Source organism: Scyliorhinus canicula, chromosome 21, assembly GCF_902713615.1.
Source record: "Scyliorhinus canicula chromosome 21, sScyCan1.1, whole genome shotgun sequence".
Lineage (NCBI taxonomy): Eukaryota > Metazoa > Chordata > Chondrichthyes > Carcharhiniformes > Scyliorhinidae > Scyliorhinus > Scyliorhinus canicula.
The window spans coordinates 43,297,021-43,311,818 of NC_052166.1; the positions used below are offsets into that span (position 1 = coordinate 43,297,021).

The following is a 14,798-nucleotide window of genomic DNA, read 5'->3' on the forward strand; positions in this document are numbered from 1 at the left end:
TGTGTAGTTCTCAACAAAATGCAATTTCTACAGATTATTCAAAATCGTATGGATGCTGATGAAAAAAAGTTTGAAAAATTATCTTCATCAATGTCATGATCCGAAAAGGCATAATTCTCCATTTCCCTGCATAAGTCTATCATTGAGCAACCAAGATAATACTATTAAATCTAGTGTACTTGCCACTCCTTTTAGTTTTACAAAACATTGAGGGATATTACTTAGACTGCAGCAATGTAACTGGACTTTGAAAAGGAGATCATTTTATGAGCTAGGCAGGTTATGCTGCCTGCAGGGACTGTGGATAAGTCTTTGATTTCTGGAGAAAATGCAAAAAGCATAGATTCTCAATCACAAATCAGGGAGCACAGGAGAGGATTTATTAAGAGCTTGGCATGCAGAGAACATAACTTGAAGAATGTTGAAGACCCTACCAAGGTAGGTAATGTTAGATTGCTTACCTTTTGTATGGTCTTCTTCATTCTTTCAACATACTTCATCCTCCAAATACAAATGATTAAGCCATCACCCAAACGGGGGAAAATTGCAAGACACTGTCCATTTAAGACTTTTCATCCTTGCAGTAGCCATGCAAGCCACATGATCTCCCCCGCCTGTGCTGCATATAAGGCTCATTCTGTACCTCAGTTCTTTCATGGAGGAGAAAACAGAAGAGATCAAATTGATACAGCGCAAAATACATGAAAGAAATTGGTAAGCGCCAAGTGAGAAAAAGAGATGGTATAGTTTGAGCTACTCTGAATACCATTTCCTTATTTGCACTGCAAAAGGCAGTTTCCTTTGTTATTCTGCATTTCCTACAATTTCAAACTTACCCATATTCATTGTGTAGTTGTTTCTGCATGGAGAATAGCTGAACCACTAAGCTAACCTCATCTACACTGTTTCAGCACAATAACATGGCAGACCCGGTGCTTATGTGACTGATTAAGGGTTTTTGACTGGTATTTTAACATCCAAAGATTTAAATATAACTTAATTAATCTGGGTGGCAAATCCACACTTGTACAATCACAAAAGGCATGGTTTAAACCATGGTTTAAGCCATTGAAAATTTAAAAAGGTTTTGAAACATATCCATATTATTTCAGTATTTAAGACATCTGACTAATTTTCATGCGTCAGCTGCAGTGAAAGCTTGTATAATATCCAAGTAGTCAAGTGGTTTTTATAGTTTGTAAAAACTGAATTTTGTTTTCTCCTTCGCCCAACTGAGCCATGACTGTGGGAGGGTGACTGGGGTAGATTGGAAAACAAGACCTACCGCCTGCACAGTGTCAGTAAACCAAAAATCTGTCCTGAGAATCAGTACATGAAGTTCTGCCAGGATCCTGCCTGTGCTTCCTACCCAGGCCAGACTCACTCCATCGTCCGCCGCCGGGACTGACCACCTTCTCTTCCTTTACTGGAAAGCAAATAGCTCTTTTTTTTTTTTGTTTAACAGTATAAAAGGTGGGCTTTCCATAATATAACAACAAATCCAGTGGAGAAAATAGATTACTCTCCTGGTTGTGCTCAGTGCTAGATAGCACATCTACATTCCATGAAACATAGGTCTGCTTGCACTGAATATACCCAGGACCTTTGACTGGCTCACAGCTCTGTACAATTGCACAGATTACACACCCACATCAGCATCCTTGAATTCAACTCTAATTTCTCTCATTACATTTTTCCACCATTGTGTACAGACCTACCTAGAACTCACTGGTAATAGAACAAGTAGATTCTGGTGTCTATATTACTCTCGGTAGTAAACCCCTAGATTCATCTAGATTCTAGATGAGCTCAACCTCAATCGCTCTACCTCAATACATGCTCCACATATTCCCATTCCGAATCCTTATAGCATAAGGATTGCACAGTACTTGCAAAATAGTTAAAAGTCACAAACCTTGGGCACTCAAAGGAACTCGGGGTAGAGTGATCCATGCATCTAGATCATTAAAAAGTCATTAATATATATGGCGAGAATAACCAAAAAAACTTAATGGAATGTAGGCTTTATAGCGAGCAAAATAGGTTACAACTGGGTAGAAGTTATGCTACCAAGCCCTGGTTAAACCACAGCTGGAGTACTGTGAAAAATTCATGTCACCATCACATCTTGGGAAGGACGAATTTGGTCTTGGAGGGAATACAGCTTGGTTTATCAGAATTTTAAGTGAATTCCTGAGGGTCAAATTACAAAGCCATCTTACATAAGCTAGGGTTATATTCCCTGGAATTTAGATGGTTCAACAGTGATTCAATCAAGTTTTCAAAATATTAGGAGGAATAGATAGGGTTGTTGTGATTTACGTAGGGTTGTGATTTATGTAGGGTTGTTGTGATTCACATAGAAAGTGATAACATTTTAAAATAACCATTTGGTAGAATAGAACTTGAGTACTGCTGAAGAGACATGCTGCCAAAGCTTTTTGTCTTGCATTTTTACTGATAACCAATTTAAGATCATTAGATGGGCTCGCAGTGTGGCTCATTAGGCATGCTAGAAGCTGGATTTAAGATTTCCTTTTACGGAGTGTGGGCTGCGCTGACTGGGTCAGCGTTTGTTGCCCATCCCTAATTGCCCCCGAGAAGTTAGTGGTGAGCTGCCTTGAACTGCTGCAGTCTATGTGGCATAGGTATTGTTATGTGAGAGTACCTTTAAGAAATGGGTGTTTATAAATGGGTGTGTGTATAAATATCTGTAGTGAGAGTACCTTTAAGAAATGGGTGTTTATTACTGCAGTGATGTCAGAGTGGGTGGAGCTGGGCTGTCTGTCAGCCTTTTACTTTCGCTTTTGGTTTTTTGCTGCAAGGAGGTTTGGTTTCATTTTAGTTTTGGAGAAGCTGCAATCACAGCTTGTGTGAATCACTGCAAGCTTATGAATGTCCATTTGCGGATTTCAATGTGGTAACTGTTCTCAGAAGTGAAGTTAAACCTGGGGCGGGATTCTCCAACTCCCCATTGGGGGATCCCGCCCCCGCAGGCTGCTGAATTCTCCGGCACCGGGGTTTTGGCAGGGGCGGGAATTGCACCGTGCCAGTCGGAGGCTGTTGGCAGCACACACACCCCCCCCCCCCGGCGATTCTCCGGCCCGTAATGGGTCGAGTGGCCGCCCGTTTCCGGCTGGTCCCGCCAGCGTAAATCACAACAGGTCCTTACTGGCGGGACCTGGCTCCACGGGCGGCCTGCAGAGTTCTCAGGGTGGTGGCGGGTGAGGGATCTTGCCCCAGGTGGGTGCCCCTATGGTGGCCTGGCCCACCGATCCGCGGGCGGGCCTGTGCCGCCGGGGCACTCTTTCACTCTGCAATCAACCTCCGCCATGGCTGGTGCGGAGAAGAATCCTCCCTGTTCACGCTTGTGCTCAAGCGCATGCGCCAACTTGCGTCGGCCGGTGGAGGCCCTTACGCGCCGGCTGGCGTGGCGCCAACACTGTGTCACCAGCCTAGCACCTGAAGGTGCGACGCCGGAGTGGTTCACACCTGAAGAGTGGGGCGTGTGCTCCCCATACCACCATCTATTAAAAGTTGTGGGTCAGGTGAACTTCATGATACACTTTGGGGTTCTCTAAATGCTGGCCCATAACAGTATACCTACTGTGCTATTAGGGAGGGAGTTCCAGGATTTTGACCCAGCGATAGTGAAGGAACAGCAATATATTTCCAAGTCAGGTTGCTGAGTGACTTGGAGGAGAACCTCCAGATGGTGGTGTTCTCATGGATCTGCTGCCCATCTCCTTCCAGATGGTAGTGGTCATGGGTTTGACACAAAGGGCCCTGTCCTATTGCACTTTTTTCAGCTAAACAAATGCTTGGGGGCAGCCATGCTCTGGTTTATTCCCCAAGGCAATGCCTTGAGCAAAGCAGACCTGCTCGGTTTGAATTTAAACAAAAGCTTGGCAGTTAACTGCTTTCTGGTGCAGTCTCCAGCAATGCCTCTACCAATTGTAGCCCATTTGCCAACCAATCAACACTCTCTTGTCATCCAATATAAACTGCTGTTCGCTTTACAACTGGTATCCTTGTAAATCTGTCCTGATCAGTGTAAGATGAAAAGCTTTGACAGCATGCCTTTCTGCCCCAACAATATTTAAAAGGAAATTCAAACTCCCAATTAATAGCTGAAAAGGATGACAAAACAAAATTTCACAAGTTGAAATATTCAATGTAAGAATTTACTAAAACTACAACGGCTACCTGTGCTTTAAACTACAGAAAGGAACAATCCCACACATCTGTCCTTGCCCTTTGTTCCCAAGTCTGAGAATGTTGCACCTTTCTCAGCAGGTCTGCTGTCAGGTACTATTTTGAATAGTTACATGACACCCTTCATTTTAACTAAAGTTTAAAGACACAGTGCAAAACACAACCGCTTGAAGACCTCAATTGTAACAGGGTGGACAGAGAACCCTATTTTAACTGATTCGAGAGTTGAGGACTAGTGGGCATAGTCTAAATAAATCTGGAACACAGTTTTAGCCTCTTATCTAAGGCAAGATATACTGGCATTGGAGGCAGTCGAGAGAAGGTTCACTATGTTGATCCTGGGTATGGAGGGATTTTCTTATCAGGAGAGGTTAAGTAAGATGGGCCTGTACTCGTTGGAGTTTAGAAGAATGAGAGCTGACCTTTTTCAGACAGATAGGATTCTCAGGGGCTTGACACGATGTTTCTTCTTGTGGGAAAGCCTAGGACCAGAGGACATAATCTCAGAGTAAGGGGTCGCCTATTTAAGACATAGATGAGGAGGAATTTTTCTTCTGAGGCTAGTGAACCTGTGGAATTCATTACCGCAGAAAACTGTAGAGGCTGGATTGTTAAGGATGTTCAAGGCTGAGGTAGAAAGATTTTTAATCAATAAGGGTATCAAGTGTTATGGGGATACGGTAGGAAGTGGAGTTAAGGATATCAGATCAGCCATGATCTTATTGACAATGGGCCGAATGGCCTACTTCCTCTCCTATGTCTTATGGCCTTATTAACGCCAGCCATTTTGTGATTGAAGTAAGGAAACACTCCCAAATGGGAGCGGTAGTAGATGTTTGGAATGGGATCAATTGTTAATTTAAAGCCTGAGAACGATACATTTTTGTTAACTAACAGCATCATGGAGTTAGACTGCAGATTATTCAAGCCACAATAAATGGAGGAACAGATGAGGGGCTAAATGGCCCACTAATGATACTTTGGTCTTAATCTGGGCTTTTCCCTCTCGACTACAAATCTTTGAACAATATTAATTGGTTGTACACTCAGCATCTGTACATTAAGTCAAATAGAAAGTACCAGATAATTCTTGTGGCATCTTCTACCAGCATTCACAATATGGCCAATGTACTATGCAACCTCTATTAGCCCATGCATCAGCTTATTGTATCAAGTGGACAGAAAAGTTTTTATAAAGCACTGCGTCTGCAATGGATAACTAATTGGGTAGCTCCTTGTTGAGACATGAAACTAGAACATCACATGGGAATCCAATCTGTGCAAAAAATTCTAAATGCATCAATCATGATATCAGTGTCTGCTGATGCCATCACATTCAGTGTCCAAATACAATTTTGAGTATTGCTAGCAAGCACTATTTCCAAAACAAAATCCCACTGACAGTTAAGCCAATTTACTTAACCAGTCAGTTTATAATGGGTAGATAATAGTGATGCTTTGATGCAAATTCTAATTTACTCTCAGTCATTCCACGGTCTACAAAATATAGCAATTTTCGTGTAGATCAATATTAAACCAATCTGCACTATGTAATTCATGCTCTGACATCCTGCAGTAGAATGTTGGGCTATCTTTAATAAATCGTAGTAGCATGCTCAAGATACCATTCTTTGCTGGAACCCTTTGGTATTCCGTTCCTCAATTGCTTTGATTTCCACGATTACATCAACATCCTTTCTTTGTATTTTTGTCACTCTGCAGGTTTTAAGTTGTGGGACCCTGGTACTTTTTGTTGATTATCATCAAATGACCTCAGTTCAGACCCATAGTTAGCTCAACACAATTCAAACTGTGCAGACCCCTTGGAACACTGCAAAATGTTATGGGGAGTCCTCTATTTCCTCACATGCTTCCATGAGGTCTGATATATGAAACCATGATTGCCTAAGTTGCTTCTTGCTCATATTTTAATATATTCTCTAGGAATGTATCACACGCCTCCCCCCAACCTAATTAACATTCTCACTGGGCCACTAATAAATCTGGAAGAAATCATGGACAGCAACAAGTTCTCTTGTTGTTTACCGGGTTTGGGGGGGTGAGGGGGCTCGATATATGCATTGTTACGGTCTTGGGGGTGTTATGCTTATTATGTTGTTTTATTGTTGTTTGTTACTGTTTATTATATATTTTGTAAAAAGATTTTCAATAAAAATTATTTTTTTATAAAGGAATGAGCAGGGGGAGAAGAAACTATTTTAGATTTCTTGCCCCCGTCTCTCCTCACCTTGCACACAAGTGGAAGCATGTCTATATTTGCCTTATCAACCCCTTTCATAATCTTGGAAGGCCTCTTTCTGACTTCTGTTTGAGATAAAATATCCAATCTGTTTCTGATACATATTAATTCCAGCTCTGGTTTAATTCTAGAAGAGTTTATTGCACTTTCACTAGTCCTCAACATCAGCAAAACTAAGGAGCTGGTCATTGACTTCAGGAAGTGAAGTGTCGTACACACCCATCTGCATCATTGGTGCCGAGGTGGAGCTAATAATAATCTTTATTAGTGTCACAAGTAGGCTCACATTAACACTGCGTGAAGTTACTGTGAAAATTCCCCTAGTCGCCATACTATGGCATCTCTTCGGGTATACAGAGGGAGAATTCAAAATGCCCAATTCACCTAACAAGCACGTCTTTCAGGACTTGTGGAAGGAAACCGGAGCAGCCGGAGGAAACCCCGCAAGCACGGGGAGAAAGTGCGGACTCCGCACAGTGACCTAAGCTAGGAATCGATCCCGGGTCACTGGTGCTGTGAAGCAACAGTGCTAAGCACTGTGCTACTATGCCGCCCAATGGTTAATTCCTAGGTGTGCATATCACCAAAAATCTGTCCAGTTCCACCCACATCAACTCCACGACTAAGAACGCACAACAGCGCCTATACTTTCTCAAGAAACTAAGGAAATTCTGAGTGTCCACATTGACTCTTACCAATTTTTATAGATAAACCATAGAAAGCATCCTATCAGGCTGCATCATAGCTTGGCATGGCAACTGCTTGGCCCAAGACCGTAGGAAACCACAGAGTTGTGAACACAGCTTAGTCCATCACGTGAACCCGCTCCCATCCATGGACTCTGTCTACATCTCCCGCTGTCTTGGGAAAGCGGGCAGCATAATCAAAGGACCCCTCTCACCCGGTTATTCTCTCTTCAGACTTCCTCCATCGGAAGAGATATAAAAGTCTGAGAACAGCATTGACAGATTCAAAAACAGCTTCATCCGCGCATTTACCAGACTCCTGAATGACTCTGTTATGGACTGAACTGATCTCTCCACGCATCTTCTCTACTGTGTAGCACTACACTCCGTATGCTTCACCTGATGTCTATGTCTATGTATTTACATTGTGTATTTATCGCACGTCCTCTGTTTTTCATGTATGGAACGATCTGCTTGGACTGCACACAGAATAATACTTTTCCCTATACCTCAGTACACGTGACAATAAATCTAAATCTAATGCCTCTATATCTTTTCTAAAACGGAGACCAGAACCCTTTACTTTCTGACAAGTTTAACATGATCTCTCTGCATTTCAACTCTCCTCCTCTCGAAATGAACCAGTGCTTTGTTTGTATTTTTGTAGTGTCACTAACCTTTAGGATTTACATCATATATCCTCGACCTCCTTTACATCCATTATTCCCAAGGAATGCCCTCCTTATTCTTCTCACCAAAATGTTTATTACCTTGCAATCAGCTACACTGAAATTCATTTGCCAATTACTCCTGTTGTGTAGGCTCAACTGTCTTGTATTTTATCGCAGTCTTCCTCTGAATAAACTAAAGCTTCCAATTTGGTTTTGATTCTTTTCCTTGTGCTTCTTTCTCCTATAATTTTCGCTGATCTTTTTCTGCCTCCAATTTATGAAATTCTAACAGCTGTGCACATTTCTTAATTATTTTCCTCCATAGTTAGACAGGCAGGTTTAAGGTCACTATCCACATTTTTCTGAACACCAAAGTTGATTCCGTTCCTTAGTTGCTGGTTAATTTAATGCCATCTTCTTTGGTGCAGAGTAATATTAATTCCATCAGCTATGATTTGAATTTCTTCTTGATAGCTTTTTCCTTTCCCCGTATAAAGAACTGCTTGTACAGCAGAACACACATTTCCCATGATCTTAACTAAACATAAATGGCCTGGACTTTGCTCTAGTAATGGCATGGCTAACAACGCATTACAAGGCAAAACTAGCAACAACTGTGTGTTGGCATCCACACATATGTAGTTAAACACAAAAATCCAGAAAGTTGCTGCCAGATAAGTTTTTCTTTCACAGGGTGTCCAGTTGCAGACTTCACTGATAAAACTCGGCACTGAAAAGTATACTAAAAAGACCTGGAAATGTTAGGGCTCGCATATGCTGGAGTCAATTACTGCTGGGCAATCTTCTCTAACCCTGCAATTGTGAAGTCTCACTCCCCTAGAATAAAATTAATGTTGCAGACATGGATAGAGTCGGACCAATCACCCCCAAATTTAGGTCTGAGGCAGCCACAGGCTGTTTAAAAAGCCTGCTTCAGTTACCTGCAGCATTGTCTCAATTGTTTGGTTACACATTAGATCCTCTTGTCCTCACCTCTTACACCATACTAACTCCCATTGCTCATATATTGTCAACTCATTCCCCATCCATTTCCAATGGCCCCTATACCCTCCTTGCCAACCCATGCACCCCCCCCCCCCCACCCATCCACATGGCTGTGTCAACGTGGGGCCTATTCATGACTTCCCGCCCATTGCCTTTACAACCCCATGTCTAATCAACCAGTATTCATCATAAGCAGAGCTCAGGAACCTTGACGTTGTAAGACATAGGAGAATTAGGCCAGATGATTTTGGACCTTGTATTGTGGAATGTGACAGAGTAAATTAATAATCTTTTAGAAAAGGGCCTTCTGGGGAAGAGTGATCATAATATGATAAAACCTCTTAAATTTGAGATGCAGTTAAGTTTGAAACCAAGGTCTAAAATGTAAAGCTATGTGTGGGGGTGGAGGTGGTGAGAAATTAGATTGAAAGAAATTATGGTGGATAAACAATGGCAAACATTTCACAGAATCACAGAAGGGTTACAGCATTGGAGGAGTCCATCTGGTCTGTTGTATATGCACCTGCTCTCCGAATGAGCAATTACTCTAGTGTCACACCCCCCCCCCCCCACCCCCCACCACATCTTCATCCCATAACCCTGCCATTCGTCCTTTATAGATAAAAATCCAATTATCTCTTGAATAATTTAATTAGACATGCTTCCACCATATTGTTTTCCAGACCGTAACTATGTATGCCACTTTTGCTTCTTTTGCCAATTAAGTACAGTTCCCTCTTGTTCTCAAACCTTTCATGATTGGGACGTTTCACCCTATCTACTTTGTCAAGGCCCTTCATAATTTTGAATACTCTCAAGTCGTCTCTTCTCCAAGGAAAACAGTCCCAACATCTTCAATCTATCATCTGGAACTATGCTTGTGAATTATTTCTGCACTTTCCTCAATAACTTAAAATGTTTTCGAAATACTGGCACCTAGACTGGATGCAATGCTCCTGCTGAGGCCAAACTGGTGTCTTATACAAGTTCAACATAACCTCCTTGCTCTTGTATTCTATCCTCCTATTAATAAAGCTTAGGATACCGTATGCTTTATTAACCGCTTTCTCAATCTGTCCATGTTCTTTCTACCAAAATTAATCACTTCACATTTCTCTGCATTTAACTTCATCTTCCCATTCCACCAAGTTAGTGATGTTCTTTTGAATTTCTACACCATCACCCTCACAGTTCACATGCTCCCAAATTTCATATCATCTTCAATTTTTTGAAATTGTGCTCTGTACACCGAAGTCTAGGTCATTAACATGCATCAGGAAGAGCAACTGTTCCAATACTGGCCTATGGGGAACTCCATTATAAATCTTCCTACAGCCCAAAAAAAACCCATTGAACACTAGTCTCTGTTACCTGTCACTCAAGACAATTCTGTATCCATGTTGCTACTTTTCCTTTTCTTCCATGAGACCTGACTTTGTTCACAAGTCTGTTGTGTAGCACTATACCTTTTGGAGGTCCATCAATAGTATTGCCATCTACAATCCTCTCTGTTATCTCTGTTCTTCAACATACATTCACTTAAGGAACAAAACTGCCAGAAAAGCCAAGGAATAGCCATAGACTGTGTCAGTTTAAAAAAAGAAGAGATTTACAATGTGTCAAAAAAGACCAGCAAGCCTGAAGATAGAAAGGGTTTTATGTATCAAAGAATGACTAGAAATTAATTTAGGAGAACATATTGAAAGTAAACTAGCAAGAAATATGAAAACGGACTCCAAGAACTTAGGTATGTACTCAAAAGGGAAGAGATCAGTGAAAGTATATATAGGTCCCCTAGAGACAGACAGGAGAAATTATAATAGGGAATACGGAAATGACCAAGATGCTAAATACATATTTTGTCTTTGCTGCCAAGTAGAAGACGCCAAATGACACTGGCAATTGCGGGGGACCAAGAATCTAATCAGAGTGAAGAACTTAAAAGTAATTAATATTTGTAAAGCACTGGAAAAATTAGTGGACAAAAATTTGACAGATGGTCAGACCCTAAGTCTATAACCCTAAGATTTTAACAGAGATAGCTGCAGAGATAGCGGATGCATTGATTTTAATCTTCCAGAACTTCCTAGTTTCTAGAATGGTGGTTGTCCATTCAAAGAAACTTTACACAATCTCCTTGTTAAAACGTGTCATGGCCTCTGTTCCATCGTGGCTGCTGTTTCCTTGGGGAAAGAAAATGCAAACAAGTGAAAATTACTAACGTGATAGGAGATGCAATCTACGAAGGCTTCGCATAGTTAGTGAATCAAGGGAGTCGCGAAAGGCCAGACTTTACTGTATGTAAATCAAGGGAGATGGGAGTATTTTGGTCCTATATTTGCTAGACCTTAGAAGAACGAGAGGTGACGTAATTGAAATGTGTAAAATTATTCAGAAGGCTTGACAGGGTAAATGTTGAAAAGTTGTTTCCCTGGCTGGAGATTCTAGAACTAGAGATCATAGTTTCAGGATAAGGGGTCATTCCATACGAGAGGAGGAAAAAAAAAAATCACCCAAAGTTACAGACTTTTTGAAATTCTCCGTCTAGAGGGCTGTGGACGCTCAGCCAATGAATATATTCAAGACCAAGAATTGTTGATTTTTGGTCACGCATGGTATCATGGGTTGTGGGATTGGGTGGCACAGTGAAGGTGATGTAGAAATTCAGCTATGACCTTGTTTAATTGAAGGGTAGGCTACTGACCTACAGCTGTTCCTATTTCTTTTGTTCTTATTCTATTCATGGGTGATTCACACAGGGAGAGCAGTAGCAGTTAGCTCTGAACAAACAAGCTAATTTCTAACAAATGTGTTCAAGATATTAATTTTTGAAATGGAGAAACAGAATTGATATATCTCCTAGGGTGGGTACTGAAGGGTAAATTACCAAGAACAAGATGACCCATTTACAGTATGGCATAAAAAACAATTAAACAATAAATCACCACATGCAAAAGCATTATACCAAAATTATTAGAATAGTAAGTGGACAGTGCTGACTTAACGTCTGAGGCTGCGCTGATGAAAACAGGCCCCTCTCTGATCATTACAATTCATAAGAATAATTTTACATTTCCAGGCTGCGCCAAACAAGAAGAATAATAATTTGTAATAGCTTGTCCTGGGCTCTTTTGCAAACCAAGACAACAAGCTGTAAGTGACCTGGGACTGTAAGTAATAAAAGGAGAAAGTTAATCATGCAATACAGTGCTGAGACTGCTCTTCTGGTGTCAACGGCAAGCCATTTGATTTACTGTTAACAATTCTTTTCTGTTGTTTCCCATTCCTACCTTTCTTCTTAAACTCCTGAAGAAATAGGAATGTTTGTGGTAGAGTATAATGGAATCCTATAGTACAGGGTTCTGCAAACTGCAGATCGTGGGCAGGTGTTGGGAAAGTCATGGCCGATTGGTCGAGGCACCTCCAATTGTGGGAGAAGTGGCCAACGGACACGACTAGCTTTTAAATTGAGAGGGCAATCCCTTTGGAGCAGTAGTGTGCTGCTCAATACAGCTAAAGCTGTGTTGATGAATTGAAAGACAAGATTGAAACCCTACTATCGTTGGTGCGGTCCGAGTTTGGTAATTGAAGAGGGCTCAGGAGAAGCCTGAAGATCCAAGAAGGTAGCTGAAGGTTGATGACTCCATGCTGCTGGCCATTAGGAAATATGTACCCCTTTGGAGCAGTAGCGCCCTGCTCAGAGCACCCAAAGAGAGAAAGTAATGTTTGTGAGTTAGCGCTTGGGTGCTCACCAAGGGGAATGCATCTTGAAAAATGAGACAGAAACCATGCAAGATTATCCATATTTCTAATGCTTCAGTTGGAGCAACCTTTGGAGAGAATCCAAGATTAGATCTTGGACTCTGAAGGCTGAAATTCCTTGTGAGAGAGACTGAGTTTCAGTGAGATTGGGTGACCTCAATGTTCTGGATGTCTGGGTGGATTATTATTGAGCACACCACAGTTCTAAAGGGGTACTCTAACTGCCCTGCTCGGTTACCAAAACTTCCCTCCACTCTCTTCAATTAAAGTTTTTCTTTAATCCATGAACTCTGTCTTGGTCTCTTCTGCCATTCATTGTGTAGTGTGATGTGTTCGACCTCAGTTGGTTTGTTGATTCATATCTATCCTGAATGTTAGGACACAAGGGGCACAGTTCTACCAAAAGGGAACAAAGTCCCTGAGCGAGCGCGTTGAGCCACGTGTTTCCTGGTGCTTGCAGTGCCGAGAAACTGATGACTATTCAACGGAGCAAGGACAGGTACTAAAGAGAAACAGGCGAGCATTCCTGAAAGTTAAACAATCTGTTGCTCAACTGTGGGCAGCACAGTAGCAGAGTAGTTAACACTGTTGCTTCACAGTTCCAGGGTCACAGGTTCGATTCCCAGCTTGGGTCACTGTCTGTGCGGAGTCTGCAGGTTCTCCCAGTGTCTGCATGGGTTTCCTCCGGCTGCTCCGGTTTCCTCCCACAGTCCAAAGATGTGCAGGTTTGGTGGATTGGCCATGTTAAATTGCCCTTAGGTTAGGTGGGGTTACTGGTTTACAGGGAAAGGGTGGAGGTGAGGACTTAAGTGGGGTGTCTTTCCAAGAGCCGATGCAGATTCAGTGGGCCAAATGGCCTCCTTCTGCACTGTAAATTCTATGATCGAAGCAGACAATGTCTATGAAAACTTATATTCTTCAAAATCAACACAACCAGAGGTCGAATCAAATATCATTGTACAGTCTGAAGTTCCAAACAGTGATGTGGTCATACCAGTTGCACCTACAGAAATGCTGTCAACAGATACATCAGATCTACCGAGGTTAAGATCAATAAGGCATAGAAAGAAACCTGAAAGATTTAATCTGCAATTGGACAATATAACTGTACATTATATAAATTATTGTGCTATGCATGTCATATATATTTATTGAAATAATGTACATATGTTTTGTTCAAAATCTCAAGGAAAGGGGATGTAGTGATATGCATACGCAATGGTACATATAAATATGTTTGACATCCGACCACTAGGTGGCTGGCATGTTTTACGATGTGACACTAACCGTGGTTAGCTGTGTTTGTGATTGTTCCAATTTATTAGTATTGGCTTCCAACCCATTTTGTTATAGTAAATTCAACTAGCCTAGAACTAGATGCTCTTTGGTCTGCAGAGCTCGCAAAGAGGAGGGCGAGCTTTGATAAGGTCAAGTCGGTCCTATACAAGAAGGGCATACAGTTTGGACTACTGTATCTGGCCTGCCTATGGGTGACCTATGTTAGCCGGGAGTGGTACTTTGGTTTGTTCGGAAGGCAACAGCGGACTTTATGAAGGAGAATAGACTGACAGGAGAAGGAGGATGTTGAATTTTGACTGAGGAGAACTGAACTATGTTTTGTAAAACTTCGGACCTTGAGAGGGATTCTTTGTTTGTTTTTGCTTCTTGCCTTTGTTTCGACTGTTTGCATTAAGAGGGAAACCAGTGGGGATAAGATGGTAGGCGCCATGGGCGGGTGCTACTGTACCAGCTACCTGGGAGGGCTGTTCACGGAAGCAAATTGTGGGGGGGGGGGGGGTGGGGGGGGGGGGGGGGGGGGGGGGGGTGGGGGGAAGGGGGGGGGGGGTGGGGGGGGGGGGGGTGGGGGAGGGGGAGAAAGAGAGAGAGAGAGAGAGGGGAGAGGAGAAGGAGAGAGAGGAGAGAGAGAGAGGAGAGAGGAGGAGAGAGAAGGGAGGGACTAGAACTGCTGATGGGTCGGGGGGGAAGAGAGGAAGAGAGGAAGAGAGAGAGAGAGAGAGAGAGATGAGAGAGAGAGAGGAGGAGAGAGAGATAGAGAGATGAGAGAGAGAGAGAGGAGAGAGAGAGAGAGAGACTTTAAAATTGGAGCAGGAGGTTGATGATGACGGTGGTTGCCCGATGGCGGGCCAGGGGAGATGCGGGACTTGGGCCGAAGAGAGGTTATGGATGATTGGCGGGAGG

General features: G+C 42.4%; 1 protein-coding gene across 10 annotated transcripts in view; it reads right to left on the reverse strand.

Moving 5' to 3' along the window:
• The window catches only part of LOC119955747 (spermatid perinuclear RNA binding protein), a 215,304-nt gene that overhangs the window by 76,084 nt on the left and 124,422 nt on the right, over positions 1-14,798 (reverse strand). For 8 of the 10 annotated variants that reach the window (XM_038782268.1, XM_038782269.1, XM_038782270.1 and 5 more), the window contains one exon: positions 462-650. The exons of the other annotated variants lie outside the window; for them this stretch is intronic. In XM_038782268.1, the coding sequence (XP_038638196.1) occupies positions 462-500 (39 nt within the window). In that variant the 5' untranslated portion in view covers positions 501-650. The remainder of the gene's footprint in view (positions 1-461; positions 651-14,798) is intronic. 10 annotated transcript variants of the gene reach the window in all.